This window comes from Staurois parvus, unplaced genomic scaffold (genome assembly GCF_062004578.1).
Source record: "Staurois parvus isolate SC_StPar_1 unplaced genomic scaffold, SC_StPar_1.0 ptg000221l, whole genome shotgun sequence".
Classification (NCBI taxonomy): Eukaryota; Metazoa; Chordata; class Amphibia; order Anura; family Ranidae; genus Staurois; species Staurois parvus.
This window is the reverse complement of record NW_028318017.1, coordinates 1,659,262-1,679,324: the sequence shown is the minus strand read 5'-3', so window position 1 is coordinate 1,679,324 and position 20,063 is coordinate 1,659,262. Positions and strand designations below refer to the sequence as shown.

Genomic DNA, 20,063 nt, shown 5'->3' with positions numbered 1-20,063 from the left:
TGTCTTGCCCATGGTAGTAGTTGGCGTCTGACTGACTGTGGGGTGGGCAGGTGTCTTTAAAGAGCTCAGACAGGTGCTACTAAGTTAGATTAATGAGTGGAGTAGAGGTGGACTTTTTAAAGGCACAGTAACAGGTCTTTGAGAGCCAGAATTCTTGCTGTTTTTTAGGTGTTCAAATACTTATGTTCAGCAGTGCAAGACAAATACATTCTTTAAAAATCATACAATGTGATTTCCTGAATTTTTTTTTTTTAATTCTGTCTCTCAGAGTGGGAATGCACCTACAATGTGAATTTCAGACCCCTCCATGATTTCTAAGTGGGAGAACTTGCAAAATCGCAGGGGGTTCAAATACTTCTGTTCCTCCCTGTATAGTGCAGGGGTCAGGAGTATTTAATGTACAACATAGAGTATATAGTACAGGGGTCAGGATTATTAATATTGGAAGTAACTGAGACCAGTTGCAGAAGTCCCACACCGCTGCCTTCCATCTCCTGAGACTGCACTCAGTGACTTGGGTCTGAGACTATACAGACATATCCCTCCACCTGTCACGGATCCAACCCACATGCACACGCCCACAGCGACTAGCTAACCGAGGCGTGCACGTCCGACCGTGACTTGGGGTAAAGAGGGAATAAGGGGGATTTACTTTGAGCATATACGTATATAAGACTGGCCGTGATACACTTTCACAGGCCGCACTACCTCTGGCCACCACTAGAGGGAGACTCCACTCCAATCCAGCTGGCTGACCACACACAGGCAGATACGAATCTTATATACAATCTGGTGCACTAATAGGGTTGGGGAGCAGGATAGCAATTGGCACACCCTTCTTGGATTCCTTCAGCTTTCCTACAAGATAGAACCCCGATGTTAATCACTCTTCCACTGTTCACACCCCCCCAAACCAGACCACAAATGGTAACTTGCCACCACCCAACAGTTTGTCTGCAGACTGGTCTGGTGGGCCACCACACACACACAGATCTCTGTCTGGCAGACCTGCTACCTTACAATCTGCATGCAATCTGCCAACACGCAGTGCAATTGCATACCGATAGGCAATGAACTTGACCGAGCATATATAGACACTGCAATACAATCTCTCCAGAGATATGAGCTCGAGCTTAAGTACCCAGAAGTCACTTATTAAGTTTATGATCTAATATCCCGTAAGTGGGCAGTGCATAAAATATGTACAAAGAAAAAACAGTTACAGAAAATACAAAAAGACACACAATTGGCTATTGGCTATAAAATAAAAGGGAATAAAAACAGAAATAAAACTTTTACCAAATGTTATCCTGCGACTAGAGCAAGTCAGAGAAAGTCCGCGATTCGCCAGTCAAATAGAACTGGCTCCGTATGAATCACCCCGTCCATATCTCAAGGTCCTCAATTTATGGGAATATGGACATAGGCTGGACATTAGCCCTTGGCCAATCAACTCTGGGGAGTGTTCCTGTACCAGCCCGACATTCTGGGTACTGAAATGCCCAAAGTCGATTGGACCAGGAACAGTTTGAATCACCAACTCAGGGATTGAATTCCCGACACCAGCGCATCAGTCTGATCGCAACAGTACCAATCACTGTTCAGCTGTCACAATCAGGCGCCATATAACTGTTTTCTGCGTTTCTCTGGGATTCTAAAGAGGCTACAAATATAGTTTTACATGCAGATGTATCCTACAGTGTGTCCAATCAGAAGGAAGTATTTTCATCTCTCTGCAACTAATATTTTAGCTTTTATGAGAGATAAAATATATTCCTTTGATCTGCTGATATACCTCAGAGCTTGACAGACAGGCCGGAGCCCTGTCTTGGTCTCCTGCTGCCTCTGAAGCTGAAATGTCTAGCAAAGTCTGACTACGTAGGTGACAAGTCTTATTTGCATCTAGGTGTCAACTCCAGCCTAGAGGATGCTCTGTCCATTCAGATGCTAATTGGTGACCATATGTCTCTGACTGAATCCTGAACCCATCTTCTTATTAACATGGAATGAAGCTAAATCTAAAATGTCATATTTCTACAGATCACATCTCAGCTACTCAAACCTTACATTTATGTTACACCACCTGGCACAGCCAGCACACCACAGAGCAAGTAACCCTGGGAGAATTGTTCTGTCAGAAATCTTGCTAGACCCGGGCATGGGGCAGAAGACTCAAAGCACATGCCCCAAGTGCCTAGATTGAGTATCGTCTATAGTGAAAGTCAACATTTTGCTGCCAGCTGAACCCCAGAACCTCCATAAATCCAGTCTAGATACATAAATTGTGTCTGCAGCACAGAGAAGGAAGATTATCCGAGAGAAATCCAGGAATACAGGACGGGGAACACAGCTCAGGAAAGTGACCAGGGGATTACAGGCTGATATCACCCAGTCCCCGCCCTACTCTGGACCAATCAGTGAGCAGTATGGGTGGAGGAATGGATTTAGTGTTCATGACCCACCTGTGCTGATCTCTGTAGGAGTGTCCTCCTCTATAAATGTCCCCGTTATTCCATCCTCCTCCATAGACTGCTGATCATCCCTCACATACGCCTCTTCTTCTTCTGCTTTACCCTCAAATTCTATATCGAATGGATCTCCACTCTAAATCAAGAATATAATAGACTTTAACATCTTGTAGTGTTCATACTTCATTTCCATGAGTCATTTTTGGGTTCTAGATACTCCATCCCACCAACCTGGTAATGGTGAGCGATGGTATGATCTTCCTGTGTGGAATCTCGGGAATACAGAGGATGGGGACATCTCTCTGGTGGGTTCCTGTAGCTGGATGACTCCACCATGGTGTCCAGGTACATATCTTTGTGTTCTTCTGGAACCTCTGACTCCTGCATCACCCCATCCTCATCATCCTCCTCCTCTTTTATCTCTTCTTTAACCTCAACTTTAGAATCTCTCAGGTTTCCACTCTGAATATATAATAAAAATGACATCAATGGTAACAATGCAGATAATGTACAGATCCTAATGATACTATCAGTGATTGTTCCTCATCTACCTGATGATGGTGAGGAATGGTGTGACCTTCCTGTGTGGAATCCCGGGAATACAGAGGACGGGGACATCTCTCTGGTGGGTTCCCATGACTGGATCCATCTGTAGGAAACACACACACTGACTGAATCCATTGTTTCTATGTGTTTATCAGATGATGGGGGATCTAGGTGGATCCTCCGTACTGCTCTCTCCTTGACAATAAAGTCTCCTCTTACCCGGTGATGTGAGGGGCGGCTGATTGTCCATCATGACGTCCTTGTAGAGATCCTTGTGTCCTTCTAAATACTCCCACTCCTCCATGGAGAAATAGACAGTGACACACTGACACCTTATAGGAACCTGACACACACAATGATACAGTCACCATCCAGACACATCCCTTGTCTGTTACTGGAGAATGTCCCAGAATTCCCGGCACCACTCACCTCTCCTGTCAGCAGCTCCATCATCTTCTTAGTGACTTCTAGAATCTTCTGCATGTTGTGTCTCTCAGGTTTTAGGGAGTCACATGGAGGCACTGTGATGGTCATATGATCACCTGACTGCAGAAGAGGAAATCTCTGTATTGAAGAACCAATTGGAATATCATGTTAGAATCCCAGAATCCTCCTCACCTCTCCGGTCAGGTCTGTGTTTTATTAATAGAGATAAGAGTGATGTCATGTGACCTCCCAGAATCCTCCTCACCTCTCCAGTCAGTTCTGTGTTTTATTAATAGAGATGTGATGTCATGTGACCTCCCAGAATCCTCCTCACCTCTCCGGTCAGGTCTGTGTTTTATTTATAGAGATAAGAGTGATGTCATGTGACCTCCCAGAATCCTCCTCACCTCTCCGGTCAGGTCTGTTTGATTAATAGAGATAAGAGTGATGTCATGTGACTTCCCAGAATCCTCCTCATCTCTCCGGTCAGGTCTGTGTTTGATTAATAGAGATAAAAGTGATGTCATGTGACCTCCCAGAATCCTCCTCACCTCTCCAGTCAGGTCTGTGTTTTATTAATAGAGATAAGAGTGATGTCATGTGACCTCCCAGAATCCTCCTCACCTCTCCAGTCAGCAGGTAGATGATCTCCAGGGTGAGGTTTAGCATCCTCTCAGTCATGTGACTCCGGTCCTCCTCCATCCTCATTGATGATGTCATATGCGAGATTCTCTGTAGACAGATAGCGGAGAATACAATGCTTAGCCTCTGACCAGCTGATTTATAAGAGCCAATAATGTGAAGGAGTTGATATCCCCACCACCTCCCTGTGAATGTTTTCTCTCCCAGCAGCCATACTCTCAGTGTGTTGGATCCTTGTGTAAAAAGAGGTAACATTATATACTGGGCTATAGATGTCTATAGATCACAATGGGGGCACATATTTTTTTGACACCTCCCCCCAGTATTATCTCAGTGCTTTTTTTTTACCATGGTGCTTTTTAAGCCTTTTTTCTCTTTTTACCTGTCCCCAGCCAGTGTAATTGTTTGTTAGTTGTTGTTTCCCGCCTTTATAGGCTTAGACCAGCTTGAGGAAAAAGTGTCATTAGTAAAACTACCTGAAAAAGGTTTTTTTTTTTAACCTGAAATGAATCAGATTGGGGGAGGGGTTCCTGCTGTATATAATACAATCACCTTTTAAAAGCAAACATGAATTCCACAGAGAAATCTTCCAGAATGTTCTGTCACGGAGGCTGTCTGTGAATCCTGGGCTGTTCTATGACACCTCATACAGTTGGAAGGAATCCTCCAAGTCAGTCATTTAAAAGATTTATATATTTTATTGTCACCTTGAAATCGCATGGAAGCCGGCTGTGGTCCGAGAGAGATTTTCCCTCCTTTTGGCAAGACTCGTGAAGAGGCTGCTGTGCCACACCTGTGGTTCTGGAGGACATTTAAGCTATGGATACTACATAAATGGGCTCTCACCTCTGCGAGGTATGCCTGGGCAGCCACACACCTATACTTAGATTTTGGGACTTTTTTGTACTGAACTGTAACGTATGAAGTTTGTCAGTAAAGTTACTGTAACTGTTTTCTGAGCCTGGTGTGAAGTTATTAAAGTGGTGCATGTTGGTTCTGTTGTATCCAAAAGAACCTGGCCTGTAAAGCACTATAGGGGTATAAAGTACACCACACAATCAGGGTCAATCCAGCAAGGCAGGGAGGAGTAATGCCATTGCAAAGAGCAACCAAAAAACAGTTTGGGACACAAGACAGCCAGCCATTAGTTGTGGTACCTGTGTATGGTGAGGTGTCCTCAGGTAGTGAGGTGGGCTTGGCTTTGGACTCCCTCCCTAGCGGTTTGCCTCCCATAGCAATTGGGAGTAGACCAGTGTTATGTAGCCTAGCCACATGGTATGGAGGTAAAGGAGATAACACAGAGAACGTATGAGGTCCACGCTATGTGTTCAGCTGGACCCCATTCTGTTACTGGGAGTTTAGTAACAGAGGTAATGTCAGGAATGGACTTGCCAATAGTGGTGGGACTCACCTGCCTTGTGGGCTGCAGTACCAGGGCTGGCCAGCGGGTGCTCTCAACAACCACAGGTTCACTTCAGCAATTAGCCATCACCTGGGGCTGATTGCAGGTGTATTTAAGGGATGGCCAGACCTGCAGTCTGTGCCTTGGTGTGTGTTTTTCCATGGGCCCCTGTATCTTGTAACCTGCGTTCCTGTTCCTGTTTCTGCCTGACTTGTTGCTGACCCTGCCTGATCCTGACCTCTGCTGACTTCTCCTGTTTTGATCCCTGGCTTGTGACCCTGACCATTCTCTCCTCCTGTACCTACCTGCCCGATAGTTATCGACCCGGCCTGCCTGACTACGTTGTGCTCTATATGTGTATGTACCTGTGTATCTGTATCAGTTTAGGTTTGGGTTTTTTTTTCTAATAACAATTTTATTGGTTTTCATGCAAGTACAAACAGTACAGAAAAAGAGTATATGGGAAAGAAAATAAACATAACAGAGATATACATCGATGGCAAAACTACAAAGGGTCAGGATCAGTTGAATCATATAATAACAGTGTGGAAATTATCAGGGCCTTTTATTTTAGGTCGGCATAGAGGAAGTGAAGGAATCCCACGGGCACCAAATCATCTCAAACACAGCAAACGAACAACCATGTAATGCAGTCAAATATTCCATCTGTCTGACATCAGCAATAATTTTGTACAAAGTCTGCAATGAAGGGGGAGTAGAAGATAACCAACACATAGGAATGCTTCTCCTGGCTGCGGTCAGAACATGTACAGCAATTTTTCTGGATGGTTTAGGTAGACCCGGGAATGGTAAACCCAGCAAAAAATGTAATGGGTCAAGTGGGAGAGAGATATGTAACAACGATTGCAACAAGGAGCGGACCTCTTCCCAAAAAGGAATAATGGAGCTGCATGTCCAAAAAATATGATAGAGAGAACCGAGGTCTCTACTACAGCGCCAGCAGACAGGAGAAGCACTCGGATTATAAGCATGGAGAACTTCAGGTGTTTTGTACCATAACATCATGATCTTGTATATATTTTCCTTAAAAACCACACAGACAGAAGATCTAGATGCATTTTCCCAAATTTTCTTCCACGTTAATAAATCAATATCACATTGTACAAATTGAGACCACCTACGCATGTAGAGGTGAGTGTCATTGGCTAAAGGGGGGGCATCCATAAGAAGCTTATGAATATTAGAGATAATACCCCTTTGATGGGGACCCTGCATACATAAACGTTCGAAGGGAGTAGGCTTCCCCAGAATCAATAAGGGTGATAAGGTAGAAAAAAAATGGCGTATTTGAAGGTAAATATAAAAATGTTGGGGAGGTAAAAGAGCTTTTTTCTGAAGATCCGCGAATGAGCATAACTTACGAGTCACCGGGTGAATCAAGTGACGCAGTTGAAAAAGGTCAGCTACTATCCAGAGGGACATCCGGGATATGGCCATATTGTCTGGAAGGTTAGGATTATAGAGAATATTTGTCAGTGGGGAGCAGTCAGAGGCCAGTGAAAATTTAGCCTTACATTTCTGCCAAACAGTCATAGAAAAGTGCATGGGACCAAGGAATAGGTGGCGGAAGGATGAGACATCCACTGCTGAGGTCGACCAAAGGAGGGAGCATGGATGAGTTGGGGACAGTTGCAAGGATTCGATCTCAGTCCAAGTGTTGGGAGGATGATGGGTAGACCATGACAAGAGAAAACGAAGGTGAGTTGCATAATAGTATGTTATTATATCCGGCGCCCCCAATCCCCCCCTAGTGCGCGGAGAGAGCAAAACAGAACGTGCAATCCTGTGCCGCTTGTTATGCCAAATGAAATGCAAGAAAGATTTTTGAAGGGAGTGCAGTTTGGACATAGGAACGGGGATGGGGAGGGTTGCAAACAAATATAAGAGTTTTGGTAACACGGTCATTTTTAATACGTTAATGCGTCCGAGAAAAGAGATGGGCAGGGCATCCCAGTGTTTCAGAGAGCGAGAAATTGCTATAAATAGTGGAGGGAAATTGGCTTCATATATGGATTGGTAAGAGGAAGTAAGATTAGTACCTAAATATTTTAAAGAATGGGTGCACCACCGGTAGGGAAAGGCTTCCTGAAGTGAAGATAAAACGGCAGGTGGGACATGTATTGGGAGTGCCTCAGTTTTGGACGTGTTGACTTTGTAGCCTGATATAGCCCCAAATTGTTTCAGGGTCTTATGCAAAATTGGTAAGGAGGTATGGGGACACGTAAGTGTAAGGAGGATGTCATCAGCAAACAACGATAATTTGTACTCATGGGAATGGGATTGTATCCCGCGAATATCTGGATTCGACCTGATGGCGATAGCTAGTGGTTCCAGACAAAGAATGAACAGCAAAGGAGAGAGTGGGCAACCCTGACGTGTGCCATTTGACATCCGAAAGGGGAGTGAAAGAAAAGAAGCTAATCTGACCTGCGAAAAGGGGGACGAATAAAGGGCCTTCAAGGCTGCTACAAATGGGCCCCTAAAACCAAATTTCTCCAAGACCCTGAACATGTAAGGCCAACTTAAACGGTCGAAAGCTTTTTGAGCATCTAAGCTCAATAACACAGTAGGGGTGGAGGATCGGTTAACCAGATCAATCAGATCAATGGATCTCCTGGTGTTATCTGCAGCATGTCTGGCAGGTACAAAGCCCACTTGGTCCCTATGTATGAGTTTGGAAATAATTCTGGACAATCGATTGGCCAAAATTTTAGTGAAAATCTTGTAGTCGGAATTGAGTAGGGCAATGGGGCGGTAGTTGTCCACAATAGAATGATCTTTATCGGGTTTAGGGATAACCGAGATATATGCCCGGGAGAAATCAGTCTGGGGTGTGATCCCCTTGAAAAGATCTCGATAAAAAGAGAGGAGATGAGGGGCCAGGATACCAATAAAGGATTTATAGTAGGAGTAAGGCAGTCCGCCTGGACCCGGGGCTTTACGAGAGGGGAGATGTTTAATTGTGTCCAATAATTCCTCTAGCGTAATATCAACATTAAGGGTAGCAATGTCTGAGGATGATAGTCTCGGAAGTGACAGGGGGTCAAAAAAACGATCAAACGATGACTGTGTGAGGGGTGGATGAAGATCTGGGGACAGACAATTATACAGTTTCTCATAAAATGAGCCAAAAAGGGTTGCCATGACCCGGGGGTCATAGGTAGGGTTTCCATTTGGTTGCATTAAAAGATCAGGTAACGCAGAACACGACTGAGCTTTGAGTCGATTGACCAACATACGATGGGGCTTATTAGAAAATTCGTAAAATTTCTGCTTAATCCACAAGAGGGATTGTGCAGTCTTATTGGAGTCGAGAACTTTAATTCGGTCCCGTAGAGATGTTACCCTCCGGAGTCCAGAAATGGACGGCTTGGCCAACAACCGTCGCTCCGCCAAAACCAGTTGATGTATGAGAGAGGCTCTAGCACTCGCCGAAGACTTTTTTAAACGAGAACCCATAGAAATACAGAGTCCTCGAAAGACTGCCTTGTGGGCCTCCCACAGAGTTGAGGAAGAGCTTACGGAGCCAACATTGTGGGCAAAATAGGTGTCAAGTCCCTGGGACAACTCATCTCTAAGATGATCTGTGGAAAGAAAAGTCTCATTAAGGCGCCAATGACATGGTTTGAGAATGACCGGAGGAAATAAAAGGTTTAAAGTCAGAGAGGCATGGTCAGACCAAGTGATGGGATTGATTTCGGAAGAAACCAGGAGCGGAAGCAGTGGGGCAGAGATAAAAAAGTGATCTAGGCGGGAGAAACTACGGTGAGGGGTGGAGTAGAAAGTGAATTGTTTATGGAGGGGATGTTTAATCCGCCAAGCGTCAAAGAGACGATGTTCCCTTATCAATCTACGAAAAGATTTTGAAGAGGAGCATTGCCGCTTCGAGGGGGTGGACTCAAAAAGGGACTTCCTGTCTTTATGGGGGGAAAAAATCAAATTGAAATCCCCTCCAACAATCACCTGCGAAGTGGAGATGGAATCTAGGTTAGCGAGTGTTTGGGAAAGGAATTGCAATTGACCCGTATTTGGGGCGTATAAATTCAACAAAACAAGGGGAGTGTCACCAAGCATACAGTTCAAAATAATGAAGCGACCCTGGTGGTCAACCCTGGAGGAAAAAACCCGAAGGGAGCAGTGTGACCCAATCAAAATTGCCACCCCGGCCTTCCCGGAGGGATCAAAGGCTGAATAAGCTTGGGAAAAAAATCTCGAGGCAAAACGAAAAGAGCCAGTTGATTTGAAATGGGTCTCTTGTACAAAAATAATGTCTGCTCCTGAGGATCGAAATTCCCTCAAAGCCATCCACCGTTTTTGAATGGAGTTAAGGCCCTTGACATTATATGACAGAAACCTCAAAGCCATTATAAAATAACAACGATTGAAGTACTTGTAGTAGAATGAAAAATGATTGAAATACCATCGATGTAGAAGAATAAAACACAAAAATCATAAAACAATCAGATAACACAAAAAAAAGAAAAACATAATAAAAAACAGATATCCACAAGGATATAAACTTGGGAACGTCAACTAAGCCCAAGTCGTCTAGGCCAGTGGCTAGACAAAATCGGGGGCAGCACGACATCCGACTCAACAGGGGGGTCACCCAACCCGGCCAGAAGAAACAAAAGCAAAAAGAGCACCCAGCAAGGGTTTGGCCAGTCAGGAGAACAACACCGGTATAGAACCCATGTATAGAGCAGGGGAGAAGGATCAACACCATATTCACCACTGATGATCACCCCAGAGAATCATCAGGCAGGCGGATCTCCTGGTCGAGAGGAACGTGGACGTTGCGGGGTGCGCAAGAGTTTCTTCCGATCTCTGCGGACCGGTGTCCAGATCTTGTTGGGAGTGATGGAGGGACGAGAAGGGGTAGGAGGCAATGAGGACACATCATCCGACAGAGGAGGAAGACCCAGCTGTTTCAGAAAAAAGTCCGCCTCATGAAGATCCCGGAGAACAACTTGGGTATTATCCTTAGAGACAACCAGCTTGAAGGGAAACCCCCAACGATACAGGACTCAGTGTTGCTGGAGGTGTGTGGTGATCGGCTTCAGAGCACGCCGTTTGGCAAGAGTAAGCGGAGAAAGGTCGCAGAAGAGCTGGAGTCTGTCACCTTTGAATTCCAAAGAAGATGTTTGTCGAGCCGCTAATAGTAAGGCTTCTTTACTTTGAAAGTAGTGTAAGCGTACTATAACGTCTCGTGGTCTGGTGCCCTCAACAGGTTTAGGGCCCAGAGAGCGATGAGCCCTATCCATTCGCCAATCTGTCTCTGGAACCTTTGGTGCAGTTGCGGTGAAGAAGGACAGTAGGTGGCGGTGTAGTTGTGCGTCAGTGATAGATTCGGACATACCGCGAATACGGATATTTTGGCGCCGTTCCCTGTTTTCCAGGTCCTCTTGTTGGAGCTGCATCTGGGACATGGAGTGTTTCAGATATGCGTTATCTTCCTCAAGGACATGAACGTATTGCACCAATTCATCAAATTTGTTTTCCAATTTATCCGTGCGGTCTCCAATTTGGGTTATTTCCCCTCTGAGATCTATAGCCAATTTACCAACTTCAGCGGCAATAGAGGCGGTAATGTTGCACAAAAAGACCTGCAGCTTATCGTCCAATGCGGAGACTGTGAGTGCAGATGATGTAGCCTGCTGAGAATTTTGGCTGGGGGCTGGAAGATACCCTGGTGTAGGGTGGTCCATGTCCCCTCCTTCTGTGGCTTGTGAGTCAGAATCCTCCACATGAGGAGGAATCAGAGCAGAGGCTGTCAGTTGCTCTGATTTGGAGCAAGGTGCAGTACCTTCTGCGGCCACTGGGGGTCCGGGATCGCTCCTCGGACTCCTGTCACAACTTGAGGCCGGGGATTGCGGCCTAGAGAGAAACCGCCGAAGCAGCGAGGGCCGCGGGTCCTGTGGGCGTGGGGAGGGGGGCTTCCAGCGCCCTATTTTCCCCATGGACACCTCCCCTTAATGCCGTGCCGGGTGCTTTGACTGTGTGACTCACCCGAAGCGGCGGGATCGCCGTGGAGCGGAGCGGGTGAGTCACTATTTGGCCGGGGATGAGCGGAGCTCAGCAAGCAGCGTCCACCATCATCCCTGGTCGCGCATGCGCCCCCTAGGTTTGGGTTTGTTTCACCTTGTTGTATGTATTTGTGTTAGCTTGGGGTTTGGTGCACTGCGTTTATGTTTGTATTGTTAGTATTAATAAATTGTCTTATTTATACCATATCTGAAGCTTGCGTTTCCCTGTGTCAGTCCACACACTTCTGGTCACACCCGCATCCCTGCCAGGTACACAGGACTGGTGGAGGTGGCACTGCAAAGCCCACCACTCCCAATACAAGAAATAAAGCACAGTGTGCAGAGACACAGGACGTTGTTTTTCAGAGGAACTCTACAACTTCACCACCCACAGTGAGAGCTCAGGTCAGGGAACGACCTTCATTTTAGACGTTTCACTTGACTGCAGTTTCTGCCTCATCCCGGGCAATGGTGAGCATGCCCTTGGGCAAAGGTACCCTACCTGCATGGGCTCAGTAGGCCCCGCCCAAGAACAAAGGAATCACTTAGAGGTTGGAGGACTTTGTATAGATATTGGTACAATTTTCTAGAGGTCTATACATCAGTAAAAGGGGAAGGGGATGAGGGGAGAAGAGGGACAGGGGGTTCTTTTTTACAGAGGAGGGACAGTTGGGGGGTGTCCTTCACACTATCACCCCACATCCCTCTAATGCCTCTTCTCTGCTGGAGGTAGGAAAGGACAGACCTCTTGTTTCCCTCTCACTATAAAAATACTTACCTCTGCACCAATTATGGTCCTCCCCCATTATGGGCTGGACATTATGGGTGAGCACCAAAGTTAATCAACCACAAATTTCACCAAAATTAAAATCCTGGAAATTCAGTAGGACTCGAATCCAAATCCCGCTCCATGTTACTGCTAAGGTGAGAAGTATAGATAAGCAGTTACTTTTGTCTTAATTGACCAATTACTGTATGGTGATATTTGGTCCATGATGTCACCACCATCACCACCCCCCTTTATATAGCTGATGACAGGAAGGGTCATTTGGCTAGGAATACCATTGGGATCATTGTGTGTTTTTTTTTTTCAGCGAGTCGGTGGGCAGTTGGCATTGTGATTGACAATGAATTTGAAATGAGAAATTAAGAGTGCATGGTGGTGTGTGCCTGTGAGCCGGGCTGTTCACTTTGTATCTGAAAACCTTGTCACTTGCGTTGTAACTGGTGTATGGTGGACATTTTTCTGTTGATATTTGGAAAGATGTTACAACTATATTTGAAATTAATAAAGAACTTTTATATATCACAATTGTTTTTTTTGGAACCTCTTTTGGTGGTGGGCTCCCTTTGATTTTCCCATATAAACTTTTTGCACTGTAGCGTGTCGAGTCCATGCAGCGTCTTCTAAAGGAATAGAAAACAGCGTGTTCTGGAAGAGGACGGGACAGAGGGACAGATACTGGCCAAGTGTATGGAAGATTGTCAGTGGGTATGCAATGTATGTCATGTAATATCATATGTGTGGCTTCTCTGGATATCCCAGATTTATATTCCATACAATGGTGAAGATTCCAATCTACAAGTCTTTACTTGGAAAACTTCAATATCATCACAAGTTCAACAGCTGAGTCTGTGTATGGAGACCTGAGAACATGGCTGCCTGAACTATCTTTTAACCTCCCTGGCAGTATTCCCGAGTTTAGCTCGGGGTAAAATGTCAGTGCCAAAAGCAGTAACCCCGAGCTACACTCGGGCTTACCATGCGGCGCTGCATAGGAAGTCTCTGCAGAGCTTACCTTGTCTTTTGCTCCCGCGATGTGTCCCCTGCAGCGTCCCCGGCCATCTCCTCCAGCTGATGCCGGCATCCGGCTTCTGTGTTCCGATCCCTGTGACATCGGGACGTACGGGCGCCACCAGGGGCGGGAAAATTGAAAATTTTAAAAAATGTCATTTTTTTCCAAACAAATTTTACATAGCAAAACATTGCTGTTTCAACCCATTTCACATACATATTGTCCCGAGTGCTTTGTCCGGCGCCCTGCCTGCATTTTGTCTGTTCTTTCTGCCTGGAAACTGAGAAAAGTCCATGGCGTCCAAAAAGTGTCCCTTTAGGTCAAAAGCAGTTTTAGATCAGCTAGAGAACAGCGATAGTAAATCAGAACCACTTGCAGAATTGAGTGATAATGATTTGTGGGGGAAATTCCTCATCAGACACTGAAAACGATTCTGCGACTTTGCTCAGTGATGTGCGAACTTGGCGCTGTATTTCACATTTCAGTGTTTTTGGTTTGATTATATTATTGAATTAAATTTATTATTATTATATTATTATTTTTTGTGATTATTTATTAAATTATAATTTATGGTTTCGTGTTTCAAATTTTATCATATCCGGGATGTTTACTAGACTCTTGTTCGGACAGATTGCAGTGAGTTATTCATAAAAATTACAGCCTACAATAAAAAAACTACATATTTCCATGCAAAAAAATGGTACCGCTTTCAGCACCAAAAATCGGAAATAATCATACCGCCAGGGAGGTTAAAAGACCAGAGAAGGTTGAAGAACTTCCTAAAGATCACGAAGACTGAAAACACAAATGGCCGCGCCCTATTCTTCTTCTGAAGTGTGACCTCCTAGTGACATGGCTGCTCTCTGCATGGGTCTGTGCTTTACATCTGTAACAAACTTCTACAACAATGTAACACTTCAATATATTGTATATTTATAAGACACACATCTGCTTTGGTGTTTTCATTCTAAAACCGGCAGATTACTTGTTATGGACATTGTTAATGGTTACATAGTGTTTATATTCTTTATATATCAATTCTTTTAGTTCATAATCTGAGTTTTTGATATATTTCAGGTTGTCCTGAAAATGTACTTTGTCAGGAGGGCTGGCAACCCTCCCCCTGGAGGGGTTAATCTGGGTTCCCACACTATATATGTGTGCATCATCATCTGCTGGAGATAAAAGACAGTGACTATGGAGGAAGAGGACGGACGTGACTATGGGGGAAGAGGACGGACGTGACTATGGGGGAAGAGGACGGACGTGACTATGGGGGAAGAGGACGGACGTGACTATGGGGGAAGAGGACGGACGTGACTATGGAGGGAGAGGACGGACGTGACTATGGAGGGAGAGGACGGACGTGACTATGGAGGGAGAGGACGGACGTGACTATGGAGGGAGAGGACGGACGTGACTATGGAGGGAGAGGACGGACGTGACTATGGAGGGAGAGGACGGACGTGACTATGGGGGAAGAGGACGGACGTGACTATGGGGGAAGAGGGCGGACGTGGCTATGGGGGAAGAGGGCGGACGTGGCTATGGGGGAAGAGGGCGGACGTGGCTATGGGGGAAGAGGGCGGACGTGACTATGGGGGAAGAGGGCGGACGTGACTATGGGGGAAGAGGGCGGACGTGACTATGGGGGAAGAGGACGGACGTGGCTATGGAGGAAGAGGACGGACGTGGCTCTGCGGGAAGAGGACGGACGTGGCTATGGGGGAAGAGGACGGACGTGGCTATGGGGGAAGAGGACGGACGTGGCTATGGGGGAAGAGGGCGGACGTGGCTATGGGGGAAGAGGGCGGACGTGGCTATGGGGGAAGAGGGCGGACGTGGCTATGGGGGAAGAGGGCGGACGTGGCTATGGGGGAAGAGGACGGACGTGGCTATGGGGGAAGAGGACGGACGTGGCTATGGGGGAAGAGGACGGACGTGGCTATGGGGGAAGAGGACGGACGTGGCTATGGGGGAAGAGGACGGATGAGGACGGACGTGGCTATGGGGGAAGAGGACGGACGTGGCTATGGGGGAAGAGGACGGACGTGGCTATGGGGGAAGAGGACGGACGTGACTATGGGGGAAGAGGACGGACCTGACTATGGAGGAAGAGGACAGACATGATGGGGGTTACTGGGTATAAATAGGAAATAACATCTTATTACCTCCTCTACTGCCACTTCCACAGACGTATCCTCTCAGAACTTCTTGTCTGTACCTGACATCACTTCCTGTCTGTACCTGACATCACTTCCTGTCTTCCATAGAGACTTCCTGTCTGGGTAGAAATGAGATCCCCACCTTGTGGAACTCAGAGGAACTGCATCCCCGAGAAGCGCCTGGTAGTGTGACCCCGGCCTTGTGCTGGGTGTGTATGGACTGTAGATCCTTATAGAGGGGTCACCTCCACTCCCACCAAGGGGGACAGAAATATATGACTGCCTAGTCCAGCCTTTCTCAGCCTGGGTTCCTCCAAAGGGTTCTAGGGGCGTCTTGAGAAAACAGGATTTTTGGTTTACCTGTGACAGAAACAATTGAGTACTGTCCGTGATACTTTTTTTATTTGCACTAACATACAATTTTGAGGATGTTAGTGCAAATAAAAAAAGTATCACGGACAGTACTCAATTGTTTCTGTCACAAATGCACTAATATGGCTACAATCACCTCAAACAAAATGGTTTACCTGTGAAATCCATTTCTTGGAATACATCACGGTACACAGAGCATCTTTTTAAATCCTTACCAACTTTGTTGTTATGTGCCAGTTACAGGTGATTGGACACTGGAAAAAAAAAGACAGTCCCTCCTAGTGCATAACTCTGCCCCAATAGGCAGGACTTTAATTTGCAGCCATGGACCAGGGGTAGGCAGCCTTTGAGAGCTGGAGAGCTACCTGAACATTACGAAAAAGTTCAAAGATCATGGTGTTTGGTGCCCGTGTTTTTAAATAATTTAATTAGCAATGCCCAACTAAGTAAAACTTTGAAAAATATAATAAAACAGTTTGAAAATATAAACTTTGCTTACCCTAAAAGAGCCCAGTGACAGTCAGGCAGTGGACAGTGTCAGTAGAGCAGTGGATGGTGTATGGACAGTGTCAGTAGGGCAGTGGATGGTGTATGGACAGTGTCAGTAGGGCAGTGGATGGTGTATGGACAGTGTCAGTAGGGCAGTGGATGGTGTAAGTAGGGCAGTGGATGGTGTATGGACAGTGTCAGTAGGGCAGTGGATGGTGTATGGACAGTGTCAGTAGGGCAGTGGATGGTGTATGGACAGTGTCAGTAGGGCAGTGGATGGTGTATGGACAGTGTCAGTAGGGCAGTGGATGGTGTATGGACAGTGTCAGTAGGGCAGTGGATGGTGTATGGACAGTGTCAGTAGAGCAGTGGATGGTGTATGGACAGTGTCAGTAGGGCAGTGGATGGTGTATGGACAGTGTCAGTAGAGCAGTGGATGGTGTATGGACAGTGTCAGTAGGGCAGTGGATGGTGTATGGACAGTGTCAGTAGGGCAGTGGATGGTGTATGGACAGTGTCAGTAGGGCAGTGGATGGTGTATGGACAGTGTCAGTAGAGCAGTGGATGGTGTATGGACAGTGTCAGTAGGGCAGTGGATGGTGTATGGACAGTGTCAGTAGGGCAGTGGATGGTGTATGGACAGTGTCAGTAGAGCAGTGGATGGTGTATGGACAGTGTCAGTAGGGCAGTGGATGGTGTATGGACAGTGTCAGTAGGGCAGTGGATGGTGTATGGACAGTGTCAGTAGGGCAGTGGATGGTGTATGGACAGTGTCAGTAGGGCAGTGGATGGTGTATGGACAGTGTCAGTAGGGCAGTGGATGGTGTATGGACAGTGTCAGTAGGGCAGTGGATGGTGTATGGACAGTGTCAGTAGAGCAGTGGATGGTGTATGGACAGTGTCAGTAGGGCAGTGGATGGTGTATGGACAGTGTCAGTAGGGCAGTGGATGGTGTATGGACAGTGTCAGTAGGTTAGTGGATTGATTCAGTAGAGCAGTGGACATGTCAGTTGGGCAGAATTTGTTGTCGGTCAGTAGAACAGTGGATGGTGTCATTCAGAAGAGCAGTGGATGGTGTCATTAGGGCAGAGGAAGCTGTCAGTAGAGCAGAGGTTGGTGTCAGTAGGACAGTGGACGGTGTCTAGTTTTTATTTTTACAATTGTATTTCTATTATTTTTTACAATCTCATTTTATTATTATTTATAATATGTTAGGGGGCTTTGGTGAAATATCAGGGGTCTAAACCAAATCCCGATGTCTCACATATGAGACACAGAAAGGTGATAAGGACACACTCCTCAAAATCTACAGCTTCAGCTGCACAGACATGGGATGGTAAGAGCTCTGCACAGAGCTTCCTGTTCATTCAAAAACACAGTTTACTATGCTTCAGTTATGAATGAACACAGTGAGTGATCAGTACTCCCACTCTCCATCCTGAAGATCCTCCACAGCAGCCAGCGGGAGAGGAGTGGAAGAGAAGCCAGCAGTACTGCAAGGGAGCAGGAGAACACAGGGTTGTATAGCAGCAGGACAGGAGGGGAGGTGGGGCGGCATTTATTGGAACTGATTCCCTTTCTTCAGGCAGAAACTGAATGCTGGTGGGAGGAAGAGGAGAAGCTGGCTTTCAGCTACTGCCTGAGGAAAGGGGATCGGTTCAAGTAAATGCCACTCCTGCTCCTGTCCAGGTTCAGGAGACCACCAGCTAGGAAGGAATGCAATCTACCCAACACCTGCCTGGTAAATCTCGATCAACATGTTGCCGACCCCCGCCATATACTATAACACAGAGGGGAGGGATCTCCAAGAGATGGATTTTACAGGTAAACAAAAAAAATATTTTCTGTATAGTGTATCACAGGACACGGAGCATCTTATTAAATCCTTACTAACAGAGATGTCCCACTAGGACATGAGGGGAGGGCAACATGTCAACAGCACCCAAAACAACAACCAAAAATAAGAACAAAGGAAGGTAATACACTGTCCTGGTTGAGATGAAAATGGTAGAAACCGCTTAAAAAAAAGTCTCTTTACAGAAAAAAGACAGCAAATTCTGAAAGAGCTCTATGAGCTGAAGTAGCAGCAAAGCAGAACACCTGACCTTCCACATCAAAGAGCAAAGGAATAAAAGGAAGGTCCTGAAAAGTCTCAGATAGATAACTCTGTAAAAACAGAAAGAACCAAATTGAGATTCCACAGAGCCAATGGTGGGTTTAGCAGAGGAACAACATGCATGCCACTTGGTACAAAGGCATGCATCTAAAAAGGGTAAAGCAATCTGCCTCTGAAAGAAAAGACAGCCAAGGCCAAAATCTGACCCCTGATCATACACAAGACCACACACAAATCAACCCCCCTGTGGAGGAAACCAAGATCTGGACCAAAACAAGGAGGAAATCTCTTAGGTCAACATACGATTGTTAAGACCTTTGGGAAGTCTTCCTTGTTTAGAATTTCTAGCCTTCAAAAGAACAGTAACAACAAAAGGCCTAGACACCCATCTCTATTAAAACCTTTTTGGCTGCAATAGCCAATCCAGTATTCCCACGGACAAGAAAAGGCTGGAAAAATCAGACTTTGCCAAGGCAGGACAGGACTATCTGGAGGTCCAAGGACTGTTCACTGACAAATCTCAACATAGGAGCACAACAATCTCCTGGTCCAAGTCAGAACGACCAGGAGCACAGATGTTCCCCCACCCAAATTCCATGAAGCAAATGAGGCAAGCCTGAAGCAGAGAGAAAAGAGATGCCGGAAAAATAAATCTTATAATGTCACCAAAGCAACAAACCAGATTCATGAAGAACCCTGGTCTTAAAACTTACCCAGTTCCTCATTGAACCTGGAGTCCACATCTGGAGAGCCTCACCTTCAATAGGGCTCCAGAATACCTCCGTATGAAGAGCTAGTTGCTCTGGAGACATCTGCTGACAGCTGAGAAAAATCCACATGGCAGACTTGCATTCCTGGAAAGTGAGTGGCTGCTAGAGTGCTGTGATGGAGGGTAGGCAGGACAGCACACACAAAGCAGATGGCAAACACACAAAGCTTTATTAAAGAAAATGACAGTCACTCAATTGGGGAAGTAGCAAAGAGAGGGCTCAAAAAATTTGTAGTCCGGCCCCAGGGGCAAATTTAGAGTCTCTACAGCAGGTTGTAATCCAAACAGGGAAATGGGGATGCAGTACAGGAACATTTCAAGGGGAATAAAACAGGGAAGCATACACTCACGGATCCGGCAGGGATGCCCGGGTTCACAGCGGATGCCAGCCAGGGAGCGACCCTTCTCAGCCCACAGCAGGTGGTCCTGGCAGCAGGGACCAGGCTTGACTCTCCAGCAGCAGTATGCCAGCACTCCTGGGTGCATAGCAGGGCAGTATGACAGCAAGTACTTGCCCTGAGTCCTGAGTATGCGTAGCGTAGTCCGTAGGTAATAATCCTCCCCAAGCCTGGGCTAATGCAGGGTGTCAGGGGGTAGCAATTCTCCCCCCCAATCCTGGGTGACTGCAGAGGGCAGCTGGTGTATCTCTCCTCCAAATCCTGGGGCTTATGCAGAGTGGCAGCTGGTGTAGTTCTCCCCCTTCTCCTGGGGCTTTTGCAGAGTGGCAGCTAGCATAGTTCTCTCCTTATCCTGGGGCTTCTGCAGAGTGGCCACGAGGGTCTCGCCTCAGCTGAGACCTCTCTTCTGTGGCTTGGCAGTGAAATG

General features: G+C 46.3%; 2 protein-coding genes across 2 annotated transcripts in view; both read right to left on the bottom strand.

The window, feature by feature from the left end:
* Positions 1–1,977: 1,977 nt before the first annotated feature.
* The window catches only part of LOC149460739 (uncharacterized), a 111,207-nt gene continuing 93,121 nt past the window's right edge, over positions 1,978–20,063 (bottom strand). The window contains exons 3-5 of the mRNA XM_089679230.1: positions 3,020–3,117; positions 2,700–2,930; positions 1,978–2,604 (exon numbers count right to left, since the gene is read on the bottom strand). Coding sequence (XP_089535356.1) covers positions 2,452–2,604; positions 2,700–2,930; positions 3,020–3,117 — 482 coding nt within the window. The 3' untranslated portion in view covers positions 1,978–2,451. The remainder of the gene's footprint in view (positions 2,605–2,699; positions 2,931–3,019; positions 3,118–20,063) is intronic.
* LOC149460743 (gastrula zinc finger protein XlCGF66.1-like) lies at positions 3,166–15,565 on the bottom strand. Its single transcript, XM_089679200.1, has 5 exons — positions 15,499–15,565; positions 13,331–13,420; positions 4,065–4,172; positions 3,444–3,578; positions 3,166–3,357 (listed from the first exon to the last, which is right to left on the bottom strand). Exons 2-5 carry the CDS (start codon positions 13,397–13,399, stop codon positions 3,166–3,168), a joined length of 504 nt encoding a protein of 167 aa, XP_089535326.1. The 5' UTR covers positions 13,400–13,420; positions 15,499–15,565.